Genomic DNA, 15,606 nt, shown 5'->3' on the forward strand with positions numbered 1-15,606 from the left:
AAAACTAATAATCACACTTCTTATAATGATTAAGTAACACAAATGATAAATGGTTGAAGTGATAGATATCCTAATTACTCTGATTTGAGCATTGTATACATATATGGAACACCCTGCAATTCATAAATATCTACAATTAAGTATCAATTAAAAATAAAATTAAAAAATTTTTAAATTACATTCTTAAAAAAGTAAATACTCTCTGAATTTGAAGGAGACTCCTGTGAATAAAGTGACTAGAAAGCTTGACATCAATTTGGATATTAGAAGACTTTTGGGCTAATTCTTTGCTATTTTCCAAATGGTCGAGATTGACAGAAACTGTTCTCTAAATAAACTATGCATACAGTACTCATCAATTTTGAATCACTGCTGAGGCTTTTTTTTTAAAACCTAAGTGAAATTATCAGAAAGATTATTTTCTCTCTCTTCAGGCTCATTCTGTTATTTAGTTAAAGTCAGTAGAGATCATAGAGTTTAGCAGATGATAGGTACCCAATAAATAGCACTTGAATGAATGGAGAAACCTGTGAGGCCTCTTTCAAAATACATTGACGCTATGGTTGAAAGTCTTGCTATACAATTAAGAAGCTATGGTCTGTAAAGTGATGCTTTCCTATAAGAACTATTATTGAGAGTCCAATGAGTATGTCATTCCTGAAATAACACTCCCAAGGCAACCACAAATTTCCACCCCAGGAAGTAAGATCCTTGCCTACTACACTTTTCAGACTATCAGAATTAATCAGAACACTCCCATATCCAAGTATGCTATATAATACAGATGTTGTGTGTGTGTGTGTGTATGTGTGTGTGTGAGAGAGGGAGAGAAAAGAAAGAGGAAAGACAGAAAAAAGAAAAGGGAAAGAGAGAGAAAGAGAAAGAAAGAAGAAGGAAGGAAGAAAGAAAGATTGAGTTACATCCAGATTGAAATTTGTGGAAAAGTTACAATCTGTCTTAAATTCTTTCACTGCTCTATTGAATGTTAAGAATTAAAATGTCAAAGAATATAGGTATTTTACCACTGACATGCTTTTCTGGAACTATCACTAAGAAGCCTGTTTTTTTCTCTAGTGAAAGAGGTAATGTGGTCAAACTCAATAGTGAAACGTGACATAAGACAGGGACATACATTCTTAACAAATAAAGTCATTAAAACTTTCAGTTTAAACTTCAGCTCATTTGTTCAAGGCCGTACCCCCTGGGCTCCTGTCTGAACAGCACACAGCTAGGTTAGAAGGCAGATTTTTCATTTGCTTCTTCTGAAAGATGCCTGAAGTCAAATCCCTTGAAGGATTCTACTACCAAAAAATCATTGCTCCTCTGTTGGGTAGGTGAGATGGATGATGAAGCTCCGGGAACCAGCTGGGAAATGGAAATGTTAAAGAGTTACCGATCAGCTTGCCTGGCAAATCTGTACAGGACAGATACGGGAAAGAAGGAGTTAGAATTCCTAAGGGCTGTTTTGTGTCAGAGTGTATTTTAGTCAGATTTGGTGAATTCTATCAAAGAAAACAATAAAGCACCATTTTGGCTTTAGAAAAAAAAATGTTATTTCACAGAAATTTAAATAAGTCTGACCAGTAAAGCGTTCTGATTGGGGGATTTCTTCCCAGGATTATTTTCAGTTTATCTTAGTTTTGTTTAATAGAATTTAAAGTGAATGAATCGTCCGTGTACGTATGTGTTCACCTGCGTCACCACTCAGACCAAGATGTGCAGCTTTGCTAGTCACTCCCTCTTCCAGTCGCCACTCCGAGAGGTGACCGGTGTTCTGATCTTTGTCACCGTCCTGTCTGCCTGTCACTTCATATGAATACAGTCATACAGTACGTGCTTTTTTGTGCCTGACACCTTTCCTTCAGTCCTCTACCAAATCCATAGGGCGTCATTCTTTTTTTTTTTTTTTTTTTTTTTTTTTTTTGTTTTTGAGACAGAGTTTCCTTCTTGTTGCCCAGTCTGGAGTGCAATGGTGCCATCTGGGCTCACCGCAACCTCCGCTTCCCAGGTTCAAGTGATTCTCCTACCTCACCCTCCCGAGTAGCTGGGATTACAGGCATGTGTCACCACGCCTGGCTAATTTTTTTGTAGTTTTAGTAGAGACGAGGTTTCTCCATGTTGGTCAGGCTGGTCTCGAACTCCTGACCTCAGGTGATCCACCTACCTCGGCCTCCCAAAGTGCTGGGATTACAGGCATGAGCCCCCATGCCCGGCCATCATCTTTCTTTCTTTCTTTCTTTTTTTTAATATAGTATCAGTAAAGAAGGGAGAAATATTGTTAGAAAGGGAGAGGGAAATGAATGTGTTTTCAAGGGGTCATAAGGCATTTGATCAGTTGAGGCCAGGAGTTCAAGACTAGACTGGATAAACATAGTGAGTCCCTGTCTCTACAAAAGCTTCTTTTTTTTTCTGAGATAGAGTCTAGTTCTGTCACTCAGGCTGGAGTGCAGTGGCACAATCTCGGCTCACTGCAACCTCTACCTCCGCCTCCTGGGTTCAAGGGATTCTCCTGTTTCACCATCTTGAGCAGCTGGGACTACAGGCGTGTGCCACCATGCCCAGCTAATTTTTCTTCTTTTCTTTTTGTTTAAGTAGAGACAGGGTTTCACCATATTGGCCAGGCTGATCTTGAACTCCTGGCCTTGTGATCCACCCACCTCGGCCTCCCAAAGTGCTGGGATTACAGGCGTGAGCCACCACACCCAGCCCAACTTTGTTTTTTTAAAATTAGTCAAGTGTGGTGACGCACACCTGTAGTCCCACCTACTTGGGAGGCCGAGGCAGGAGGATTGTGTGACCCTAGCAGCTCAAGGCTGCAGTGAGCTCTGATAGCACCACTGCATTCCAGCCTCAGCAACAGAGTGAGACCCTGTCTCTAAGAAATAACAATAAATTGTATTCAGTTCTAAAATACCCTTGCTTCTCCATCACATGAGTGGTAAATACAAGTTTGTCGTGATTTGGGCTTTCAAATATTAAGAAAAATTCTAGCAAAGTTTATTTGCTACTCAAAGTTACTACACTGTCCAATATGATAGCAACTAGCCACAGGTGGGTATCTAAATTAAAATTTATTTATTTATTTACTTTTATTATTATTTTCTGAGACAGAGTTTTGCTCTGTTGCCCAGGCTGGAGTACAGTGGCACGATCTCGGCTCACTGAAACCTCCACCTCCCAGGGTTCAAGCAATTCTCCTGCATCAGCCTCCAGAGTAGCTGGGATTACAGCTGCCCACTGCCATGCCTGGCTGATTTTTGTATTTTTAGTAGAGATGGGGTTTTGCCATGTTGGCCAGGCTGGTCTCAAACTCCTGACCTCAGGTGATTTGCCTGCGTTGGCATCCCAAAGTGCTGGGATTACAGGCGTGAGCCACTGCACCTGGCCCAAATTAAAATTTAAATTAGGTAAAATAAAATGAAAGATTCAGCTCCTCAGTCCCACCATGACACCCACTTGTGGCTGGTGGTGGCCATATTGAACTGTGCAGATCCAGAGTCTCTCCTCTGCTGCAGAAAGTTCTATGGACAGCTCTGTTTTAAATGTGGGATCTTAGCTCCCTACCTTCCTACCACCTCTTCTCCAGACAAAGGATGTTATAGTGGGCTTCATTTATTTTTTCATTGTAAATTATCATTTAATTCTGTGGTTCTCAGACCACACATCAACATATAAGCTTCTGTCTCCTGCATTATCCCTCAACCTTGGGGAAAAGAATAGGTGGTTGCCACACTATGCTGAACTTTTCATTTCTGGAAGGTACCATGCACTCCCCCACTTTGGAGCCTTGGGAATACCGCTGGGCACTCTCCTTCGGACCTCCCAGTGTTTGTTAACTTCTCAGTTCTGTTTCTAGGGATCCTTCCCAGCCCCCAACCCTGGCCTTTGTCCTGTCCTGATAGTAGACGTGTGTTTCATGGGCTCTTTCCCACTGAACAGCAGGTCTGGTGAGGCCAGAGACCAGTCTGTTTTGTTTACTCTTGTTCACCCATCACCTGGATGGGTGCCTGGCTCTCAGGAGATGTTAATAAATGTTATGGGCTGAGCACAGTGGCTCACACCTGTAATCCCAGCACTTTGGGAGGCCAAGGTGGGCTGATCTCCTGAGCTCAAGAGTTTGAGATCAGCCTGGACAACATGGTGAAACCCCATTTCTACTAAAAATACGAAAAAAAAGTTAGCCAGGTGTGGTGGCGCACCTCTGTAGTTCCAGCACAAGAATCACTTGAACCTGGGAGGCAGAAGCTGCTCTGAGCTGAGATCACACCACTGTACTCCAGCCTGAGTGACAGAGGCAAGACCCTGTCTCAAAAAAATAAATAACTAAAATGTCACGGCTTGGACCTAGCGGCTCATGCCTGTCATTTCCAGCACTTTGGGAGGCCTAGGTGGGAAGATCAGTTGAGGCCAGGAGTTTAAGACTAGCCTGAGCAACATAGCAAGACCCTGTATCTACAAAAAAAATTTTTTAATTGGCCAGGTGTGGTGGCGCACACCTGTAGTCCTAGCTACTTAGGAGGCTGAGGCGAAAAGATCACTTGAGCCCAGGAGCTTGAGGCTATAGTGAGTTTTGATTGCACCACTGCACTCCAGCCTGGGCAACAGAGAGAGACCCTGTCTCTAAAAAATAAAAATAAATTAGTAAATTAATGTTGTGCAGGAGAGAGCAATGGCCCACACAGGGAAGGAGCAGTAACCAAGTAGCTTCATGTTAGGACAGGGTTCCTCTCCCGGGTTCTTCTTCTGTTTTCTGGAGGGAGTTTTATCACAGAGCTCTCTGCCTGAGCTCTGCGCAGAAATAGAAATAGTCTTCAGCATTCTGAGTTGTTTCTTCAGCAGTGTGATGGCACATCCCAGTGACCTGTACCTTTCTGGTTAAAATTTATGGAAGACATATGCAAACAGGATGATGATGGGAAGGGAGAGTTGAGGACGATGATGGAATGAATGACAGAAGGGTCTGCAGCCTCTCAGCAGGCAGCCATTCTTGGCATCCCTGGCCGAGGCCCCCCAAGCTAAACAACCTCACAGGGAAGCAGCTGTGTAACAGGAAGGATTCCTTACCAAGACAGGTGGCAGAAATCCCACTCAAACTAGCTTTAGAAATACGGAAATTTATTTTCCCAAGTCACAGGAAATCTAGAGATGGGAGGCTGAGAGATGGCTGATTAAGTGTGTCAGCAGTGTCAGTGAGGACCTGGCTTCCTTCTAGCTCTCAGCTCTGCCATCCTGGGTGTTGGCTTCGTCCTTAAACTGGCACGGAAATGGCAGCTGCATGTAGCAGCATCCCATCCCAGACTTCAGTGTCCATCCAGGTGAAGTTGAGAAAGTGTCAGCTCCAGCTGCTGGCCAAGGGAAGAGGTTGCCACAACTGTGTTAGATGAAGCGTCTGGAGTTGATGGGATAGATATTGAGCATCAACTCCAACGTCTATTACAAGCGCCCAAACTCTCAGCCCCAAATATCCTCCCCCGACCCCAGCCTAAGGATTTTAGAAGTTCTTATGCATTAGGTACAGTGGCTCACACCTGTAATCCCAGTGACTCAGGAGGCTGAAGCAGGAGGATTGCTTGAGTCCAGTAGCTCAAGGCCAGCCTGGGCAACACAGTGAGACCCCTGTCTAAAAATGTTAAAAATAAAAAATTAGGCCAGGTGTAGTGGCTCATGCCTGTAATCCCAACACTTTGGAGGCTGAGGTAGGAGGATCACTTTGAGCTCAGGAGTTTGAGACCAGTCTAGGCAACGTGATGAAACCCTGTCTCTACTAAAAATACAAAAATTAGCTGGGCATTAGTGGCGTGCACCTGTAGTCCCAGCTACACAGGAGGGTGAGACTGGAGAATCGCTTGAGCCTGGGAAGTGGAGGTTCGATGAACTGAGATTGTGCCAGCCCGGGTAACAGAGTGAGACCATGTCTCAAATAATAATAATAAAGAATTGGCTGGGTGTGGTGGCACATGCCTGTAGTACCAGTTACTTGGGAAGCTGCGGTGGGGGATCGCTTGAGCCCAGAAATTTGAGGATGCAGTAAACAGCTTTGATCACACCACTGCACTCCACCCTGGCAATACAGAGAGACTCTGTCTCTTTAAAAGAAAACAAAAAGTTCTTACAATCTGCCCCATGTGGAAAATACCAAGTAGAAAGCCCTGACTGTGTTAGCTAATATCAATTAATGCCTTAGAAATGAGCATAGCCAGGGCACCCCTGCAGAACAAGGAGAACATCCAGGATGGGGAGAGCCCCTAGGAGAACCAGGAGAGCTCACCAGAGGAGGGTAGTTCTAATCCTTGCCCTCAAGGGTCAATCCTCACCCCATCCCACCCCATCCCCAGCTGAAGAAACAGTGGTTTAATTTTAAATTTAGCAATATCCATGCATTTATGACTTACAATGTAAATGGTATATGTGCTGCGAAATCTGCACTCCTTCAACCGATCAGTTACGCTTTCATTTTTTTCTCTTCCTGTATAGACCTGGCAGTGTTAGAACCGTGCTGAATGAGGTCACAGTCTAACGACAATATTAACCCTGCAAATCTGTTCATTTTCGCCTGAGCACCCTCAGGCAGGATAGAGAATGTGTCCAATTGAAAAACTATTACAGACTCTGCCTCGCTGTGATGGGCTGAAATGTAACAGGGAGAGAGAGAGGGGTGTGTGTGTGTGTGTGTGTGTGTGTAGCCAGGAAATCATTTTCTTAAAGGAAGTCAGTATGTATCTCTTAAAAGCGGAGGTTGTATGATTGCATTTTTAGAGGAAAAAAATGTGTTTTCTATCATCCAGATTTTAAAATGCTACTTTTAGTATTTCTGAACCTTACCTGTTTTATATCTCCTACCCACTGTCTTTGGTTTTTTAATTTTTTTCCAATACCCAATGCCCCTTTAACTCCTTTTCTTTGTGCGTTACAAACATCTTGTTATGTTTTTCAAGATCTATTTTGCATTGTTAAAAATATATACAACATATAAAGAATAATATAGTAAACATCCTTGAGCTGACCACCCAATTTAAGAACTAAAAGATGAACTCTTTTTCTTTGACTGTTTCTAGGCTCTGTGAATTCAGCATGTAGAAACACACAACACAGATGGTAAACATTTTGGGTAAAGGCCCAGTCACCAACCCATTCGTAGTAGATGTTGAGTTTCAGAAGGCATGTGCATTCATAGTCTTGCTTGGACATGTGGTTAATGCTAAGAAGTCTAACAGTTGTGCCCCAGGTAACTCCTGAAGCTGTTCCAGATCATAAAATCTATGATGTTTTGCAAATTTATATTTTATCATGCTGCGTTTTATGCACAAAAACTAGATGACTTCCCTTTTGTGGTCTCCATCAAAGGCATTTTTCAAAATCCTTTTAGCATGCCATATTCCTGGCTTTGTCATACATTGTTTGCGTGTTTGAAAACAGTCTTCGGCTAAATTATAAATCTGAGAGTGTACGTGTATCATTAGAGTTACAGAATTTGTACATAAGGGATATTTTAGCTTATTCCTCAATTAGGTACTCTAAATATTTGACCCCTTCATTGAATACCAGAAACCTGTCTTTACTTGTCTGTGGTTTGGGCTCTAACTGAAAAGCAAACAACCATGTTTTGATGGCATTTGAAATATTTATATTGTATCCATGGAAAGGATGTAATAATGTATTTTCTCAAGAGTATGGTTTCTGCCCGGGTGAGGTGGTTCACGCCTATAATCCCAGCGCTTTGGGAGGCTGTGGTGAGGCGATCACCTGAGTCCAGGAATTCAAGATCAGCCTGGGCAGCATGGAGAAACCCTGTTTCTACAACAAATATAAAAATTAGCTGGGCATACTGGTGTGCACCTGTAGTCCCAGCTCCTTGGGAGGCTGAGGCGGGAGGATTGCTTGAGCCTAGGAGGTCGAGGCTACAGTGAACTGTGATCACACTACTGCACTCCAGCCTGGGTGAAAGAGTGAGACCCTGTCTCAAAAAAAAAAAAAAAAAGAAAAGAAAAAGTAAAATTTCTTAAACAGGTTCTTGCTGCCACCAGGTGATATCCTGATTGTGGTCTGTTAGCTCACATCGCACCTTTACTTATGCGACCACGTGTCAACATCTGCCTCAATTCCTCTTTGGGAACTTGATTTCTTCAAGAAGTCAGACATGCAGAAGAGCAGTTTGCTCGTGGTTCATGAGCAAGCACATATTTATCATTTGAGGGCATATTCTGTTGACTGATAAACTTGTGGTGCCTTGTTGTGAAGTTGCTTTGTGTATGTGAGCTGCTGGCTAGACCACGATACTCCCTTTTTCCTGATTTGAAAAATAAAAGTTTAAGAAAACATTTTGTAGAACGCTGGTGTCAGAGGTCTGTTTTTATTCCAAATGGATAGCAATGAGGAATTTCTCAGAGAGAAGGCTAACTCATATGCATTTAATTTAGATATATTTTAAGTGTTTGATTGTCATTTTATTTGGAAGGAGTAGACTTTTCATACCATACTAGTTGCCATTTGTCAGTTAAATGTAAGAATTTATTAGTTCAATAAGCCTTCATAGTCCTCAGAGTTATTTGAAGTGAACATGAGTTTAGTTCCTTATTTCTGAACATATGAAGATTTCCTTTTCTTTGCTACAGAATTTGTTTTTCTGATATTCATGATGACAAAGAGCTTGCTGATTTTTCAGGTTTTATCACCGAATGAGTATCGTTAATCACTCGTTTGTTCTTTATGCTGTGTTTATTTCCTTTCTTTCTACTGTAAAGAGAAAAAGTGTCTAAACTTGCTTATCTCTCTGTAGGACAGTCGGCCCAATATGTCAAGACCTCTCATCACTAGATCCCCTGCATCTCCACTGAACAACCAAGGCATCCCTACTCCAGCACAACTCACAAAATCCAATGCGCCTGTCCACATTGATGTGGGCGGCCACATGTACACCAGCAGCCTGGCCACCCTCACCAAATACCCTGAATCCAGGTAATCTGAAAAACTGAGAAATCAGACTCCGACGTGCATGTATTTGATAATCTAACTGTTTTTCCTTTAACCAGCATAGCAGCGTAGCCTCGTGGAGGCAGGGGGTAGGACATGAAAGCGCTGCGTGGGCCACCCTGCTGCCCAGGCCAGACGTCTTGGACAATGGCTGGACGTCTTGGAATCAGGATTGGACCCGCAGCTTAGTCGAGTCCATGTAAAAATGTCACAGGAGAATGGGATACTGTGACATTTAGCTCTACAAAGATATTCATAATTCTCAGTATAGTACAAAAAGGATGGTGATTTCTCCCCACCACCTTTTTCCTTCTTTTCAAGCATCCTTTCTTATAGATTCTGATAATTTTATAGGAGATCAGTTGGCTCATCAACTTGGAACTAGAAAAAAAGAGACTCTCAGCAGTGAGGCATTATATTTAGATCCGTATGCAAAAGTCCAGGAAGCCAAAATAGTATAGTTTTTAAAAAATGGGCTAGGCATGGTGGCTTACACCCGTAATCCCAATTCTTTGGGAGGCCGAGGTGGGTGGATCGTGAGGTAAGGAGTTCAAAACCAGCCTGGCCAAGATGGTGAAACCCCATCTCTACTAAAAATACAAAAAATTAGCTGGGTACAGTGGCAGGTGCCTGTAATCCCACCTACTCAGGAGGCTGAGGCAGGAGAAGAGAATCACTTGAACCTGGGGGATGGAGATTGCAGTGAGCTGAGGTCATGCCACTGCACTCCAGCCTGGGTGACAGAATGAGACACTGTCTCAAAAAAAAAATGAAGTGCCATGGAACTCATGAACTTAAGGTAGATAAATAAATATATAAATTGTTTAAAGTTGGAGAGTGGTTTACAAATAGGCAGTATACATTTATATTTATGAGACGTCACCTCCCATGCCCCTGCCCACCCATTATTTCTTCTTCTTCCTCTTCCTCTTCTTCTTCTTCTTTCTTCTTTCTTCTTTCTTCTTCTTCTTATTTTGGAGTCAAGGTCTTGTTCTGTTACCCAGGCTGGAGTGCAATGGTGCAAACATGGCTCATTGCAGCCTTGACCTTCTGGGCTTAAGTGACCCTTCCACCTCAGCCTCGCCAGTGGCTGAGACCACAGGTGCATGCCCCCATGCCTGGCAATTTTTTTTGTTTGTTTTTTTGTAGAGACAGGGTCAAATCATGTTGCCTAGGCTGGTCTCAAACTCCTGGCCTCAAGCAATTCTTCCATCTCAGCCTCTGAAAGTGCTGGGACTATAGGCGTGAGCCACTGCACCTGGCTAATTTTTAAAATTTTTTGTAGAGATGGAGGTCTCACTGTGTTGCCCAGACTGGTCTCGAACTCCTGCCCTCAAGCAATTCTTCCACCTTGGCCTTGGCCAAAGTGCTGGGATTACAGGTGTGAGCCACTGCACCTGGCCCCAACCACCCACTTCTAAAGGAGTTCCAAAGAAATGATTTCCTTTCCGCTCCGGACAACCCTCCTGGCTCTGCCCCAGATTTGGGGGCTATGCCCAGATCCTGTAAGGGGAGTTTTTTGCTGGTGGATAGGGGAGGAGGCATGCACTCATGTGGGCTGATACTGGGAAACAGGGTGTTTCTCTGTTTCTGATCACAGGAAATAGAAACACACCACTTGAACTTCAGAAGGCCACTGGCTGCATTTCTAAGAATGTCTTACAAAGTGACAGATAACAGCTTACAGTCTGAGTAGACAGCACTGACATAAAAATCACTGCCACCTTGAATACCACATGAAGGCTGACTTTTTTGTTTTTTGTTTTAAAATCTCACTTCATTACTTGATAATTTATGAAAGAATGTGAAGGTTGGAAAGAAGAAAGATGAAATGTTTTCTCTCTTGATTTCCAGATTTAATTTCTACAATTGAAGTGATTTAAGTAAAATAGATTTCAATGTGTTCAATTATCCAAAAGACTGTATACTTTAAAATGAAATGATTGTATTAGTCATCTATTAGTATTATTTAGTTCCCACCTTCCCTAAGTATATTGGAGTAGGCACTACAAAATCATATTATAATAATGGTTTTATTTTTCAAGAATTTTGTTATGTAAGCAGTGTTGTTTTTGAAAATGTCTCTTTCTATTCCTTCCAACCCTCTGTTAATACCACCATCAGCTACAGAAAATCACAGCTGCCTCTTTAGATGAGCACTTAATTCTAGGGTTTAAGTCACAAAATGCACATTAAGAGTCAAAAAGCAAACCTTCAATTGTAACAAGATTTACTGGTCTGGTCTGACGGCCTTTTGCTTCAGTTTTTTTTTTGGAGGTGGGTCTTGATCATATTACATGAAGCTTTCCGCCATTGTAAACGATTAGGCAAGGCATTAGTGACAGAGGCATCACTGATAAATACAGAGCAACATTGGGGCAGTAAAGAGGAAGCTACAGAGACATCATGTTTCTTCAAATATCAGAAGCTTCCACATCACAACGGGAGAGCCGAGGATGAGCTCCACCTCCCGAAGGCTTAGTCCAAAAACGCCTGTTGGCATTTGCACCAAACAAGGTTCCCTGGACTTCTGGCATCATCTGCTGGGCTATGAGATCCAGCCATCTTTCCAGGGTGTTGAAAACCTTTATTTTATGATCCCCATTGTGGATCTCAACTCCACCAACTAGGTCCTCAGGCAGGTAGGACTCCTGGTCAGTTTGGACATCAACATCGTTTTTGGTGGCAATTTTGTACATTGGGATTGCCTTTTGCACCGCAGCCTTTACTAGAGGGAAGTCTTGTTTCCTGCGTCGAACAATCATTCGGGGCTCCAACAACTGGTCCAAAACCTGGAGAACCAGTCCATCCAGCGGCACTTGGTACCTGGTTGTATCTTTTACCACCTTGCTGAGCCTCTGTTTCGCTTCATTTAGTAGGTCTGTGATAAGGTCATCTCTTGCTCTGAGGACTTTGAGCCTTGCTTGATTCATCAAATTGGACATCTGAATTTTCTGCTGCTGCTCAATCTGTTTCTCTTTCTTCTCATAATATTCCATAATCTTTAGTCTTTGGGTTTGCACAAGCCGACCTTTCTCTATGTTGAACTCTTCTTCTGCCTTTGCATCTATTTCTTCTGCTTTCTCATTGGCTTCTTGTTCAATGAAAGCCATCATATGCTTAGTCTGCTTTTGCACGTCAGCATCTCTGAGAGCCATGGCGACAGCAATGCTAGGCCGGTGAGCAGCAGGTTTGAGTTTAGGTTTGAAGGGCGAGGTGGGTGGAATAGCAGAGACAACCCTCCGCTTCAGTTTTTTTTTTTTTTTTTTTAGTTAAACCTTAAGACAGGAGGGAAGTTAATAATAACTCCATTTTCTGTGACTTAAGTAATAGGTTTTCTTCTGTGCTCATTGGAACCAGATGGATCTCCTTCCACTGACTCAGGGTTTAGCCCCTGGGAAGCTCCCTGGTATCACTTGGTCTGTTGGCTGAAGTAGAAGACAGAGGGAGAGAGGCGCTATTCGTTCAGTTCCTATCTCTGAAATAATTCGCTACTTTAATCATTCCAGCGCTGCATATTATGGGTAAAGACTTCAAATAGTGTCCCATTTGGAGATTCTTTTTCCCAGTCCTTCTTTCCATGGGTATTTCTAAGAATCCACTTTTGTTTCTTCTTATCCACACCCTGAGACATGCATCAAATTCCATGGATCTCATCACTTTCAACTGCGCTGTCTCATACAGTAGCCAGTAGCCACGTACAGCTATTGAGTGCTTTAAATGTGGCCAGTCCAAATCGAAATATCCTCTAAGTGTGAAATATACACTGATTTTTAAACACAGCACCAAAAAAATGTAAACTCAGTAATTTTTTATATTAATTTCGTGTTGGAATGATAATATATTGAGTTAAATAAAACATTAAAATTAATTTCGGGGAGGGACGGTGCGGGGTGGGAAGCTGGGGAGAGATAGCAAGGGGAGAGATGCCAGATGTAGGTGATGGGGAGGAAGGCAGCAAATCACACTGCCACGTGTGTACCTATGCAACAATTTTGCATGTTCTTCACATGTACCCCAAAACCTAAAATGCAATAAAATAAATAAATGGGAAAAAAAATTAATTTCACTTGTTTGTTTTGGTTTTTTAATGTGGCTACTAGAAAATATAAAATTACATGTGTCTCACGTTTTATTTCCGTTGGACAGCGCTGAACTATGAAACAGATGTTTTTATAAAAGCATCTCACTAAACCTACCCCTCCCCCAACCTAATACTGAACTACATCAAAAAGTGAACATCTCTTTCACCAATGTAATTAGAAAAGATAGAATTGTTGATCTTCCTTTCCCAGTCTTTCCCTATGCCTTCTGTCACCAGTGAGTCCTAGTGTCAGAAGAGCAACAGCAAAAATAATTTGCAATTCATTAGTTCCCAGATTGGATGTTGGCAAATGCCTAGCAGTTCTTTGGCTATGGATAGGTCTAATTTCTGAACACCTGTCATCTCTCTTGTAAAATAGGCACAAACAGGTCTCCTTGCAAGGTTATTGGGAGGATTAAGTGTGATTATGAAAAGCACGCGTGGCCCCGTGCCCAACACATAGTATTGTCTTCATACTTCATCTTCTGCCAAACCCAGGAATTGTTTCTTTTCAAACTGCCTTTCAAATTCCAAATATATCCCATTCCTTGCTTTCCTAGCCATGGAAACAGCTTTACATCTGGATTCTTGCCTGGGTGACTCTCATCTCAGGGACTCCTGGCCTGCACCTTCTCTTCCTTTATCTTAAATACTCCAGCCTGTCACAAGTTCTGAGACATCCCTATCATTGGGAGATATCTTTTAAGAACTTCTCAGGACTCTTTGAAACAAGGCTTACAAAGTAACTTCTGTTGCAATTACTAGTACCTAAAGCAAATGACACTGCTCAGGGAACACTGGTTTTGTTGTTGAATTGACCATCCGGTATTGCTTTGTTGCCTCTTGGGTTTTGGGGGCGTATTTTTGTAGGTAATTAAATGTTCATTTCAAAGCAACATCCAATTGAATGGCACCCATACAGAAATTTTAGTAATCAAAGATACAGAGAAGAAATAGTTCTTCATGCTTTTCCCATAGGTGTCAGGTGCTCCTTCCAATTTCTGGGAAAAGCTCTTGCATATGATTAACGACTCTGGGATAAATCCAAAAACTTTAGGTTGCCCATGGCCGTGGAATCACAAATAACTCCAATTCTAGTTTTGTAGATTCTGGGGTTCTTCAAACCCTTCCTGCCCTATGGGACCGTTCTCTGCCCCACCCTCTTGGATCCCCTGGTTCCACGCTCACCTACCACTTCCTTAGTGTCACCCAGAGGATAGGAGGGCTTTTTCTAAGCAAGGAAAACAGTTGTAGTTTAAAAAAACTAATTTGTATGTAACAAATGACCTTAAAAGATGTAATATTATCTTTCTATAATGTCAGAGATCCTGCAAAGAACCTTGACTCCATTTTGAAATGTTGTAGATGTTTTTTAAATTCTGTCTCTACTTAACCTACCCTTTTGGCTAAAGGGCACCCTTAGAACTTTGTCCCCAGAAAGTAGTATGATGGGCTATATGGCTGAACATCAGAAGCACGTGGGAAGCATTAAAAAGCCATGCAAGGCCCGGCTCCAGACCAATAAAATAGGAACCTCTGCAGTTTTCCAAAGAGGTCTTGATATTCACCATCTGGTTCTGAATGGCACCAAGATGTATGATCCCTTCAAGAGAATGTAGGCCTCTTCCTCAATGAATATTTCATGTATCTCATAATGGCCATTTCACCAGAAGAAAATAGCTTTCAATCTTCCTTTCTTTAATTACCAAGGTTACCATTTGTTCCACTACGTGTGTATGTGTGTGTGTGACTGAGTGCGCGAGTATGTGTGGGTTTTTTTTTCTTTTTTTTTTGGGCTTGTAAACCCTGAGTAATGATTCAGTGAATAAATTTACATCTCACAGGGTTAACTACTCATGTTGTTATTCATTTCCATCAGGTGATTTTTTTCAGCTAAAGGGACTCAAGTTTCCAAATTAACTGAAGTATTACATAACCAGTAATGTACTTTGTCTTAACCGGTGTGTATGTAAGATGCAAAACAGCTCTTTGGAGGTGTTTCTGAGACAGAGGTTAATCTCCACCATCTCAGTGATAAACACTGATTCCTTTTAGTGGATCGTAAGAGTCTCCAATTCTGACTGCTATTTTGAATTGTAATCCCCAAGAAAAACACCCAGTTCAGATCTGCAATAATTTCACATTAAATAAGTATTTTTTTACATCAAGAAAAGCATATCACCATCAAAAAGGATTGTAAATGGATAAAGAAGATAGAATATATTTTATTTGATAGCTTGTTAGCTTGATTTGCAGCTTGTAAATATCTAGAAGTATGCAAAGTAGACCTTCACTTGCACTCTTGCCCTAGACCCTGCAAATTTTAAGGGCAGACCTGATTGTATCTTAGTCAAGAGTCCAAGGTACCCATTATTAACATCATTGGTAATAAAAGATCTAGGTAACTAAGTAATTTTTCATAAGTAATTAATATTCATATCATATGGCCTCTTTAAGATCTATTGATACTGAAATAGCCTCTTAGCCACGTGCATAATATTGAAAATACGTTCTATTTCTGATTTAAAAGAAGGTACAAGTCTGAGTTCAAA

The 15,606-nt window shown here is 41.8% G+C and overlaps 1 protein-coding gene and 1 pseudogene across 4 annotated transcripts in view; one reads left to right on the forward strand and one right to left on the reverse strand.

Moving 5' to 3' along the window:
* KCTD1 (potassium channel tetramerization domain containing 1) overlaps nt 1–15,606 on the forward strand; it is a 208,210-nt gene that overhangs the window by 148,295 nt on the left and 44,309 nt on the right. For all 3 annotated transcript variants that reach the window (XM_032293141.1, XM_032293142.1, XM_032293140.1), the window contains exon 2: nt 8,777–8,955. In XM_032293141.1, coding sequence (XP_032149032.1) covers nt 8,777–8,955 — 179 coding nt within the window. The remainder of the gene's footprint in view (nt 1–8,776; nt 8,956–15,606) is intronic.
* Nucleotides 11,234–12,210, reverse strand: LOC116561386 (annotated as a pseudogene). Its single transcript, XR_004273406.1, has one exon. The product of XR_004273406.1 is annotated as a V-type proton ATPase subunit E 1 pseudogene (transcript).

Source organism: Sapajus apella, unplaced genomic scaffold (assembly GCF_009761245.1).
Source record: "Sapajus apella isolate SASKATOON/1434 unplaced genomic scaffold, GSC_monkey_1.0 scaffold29, whole genome shotgun sequence".
In the NCBI taxonomy this organism is placed as follows: Eukaryota; Metazoa; Chordata; class Mammalia; order Primates; family Cebidae; genus Sapajus; species Sapajus apella.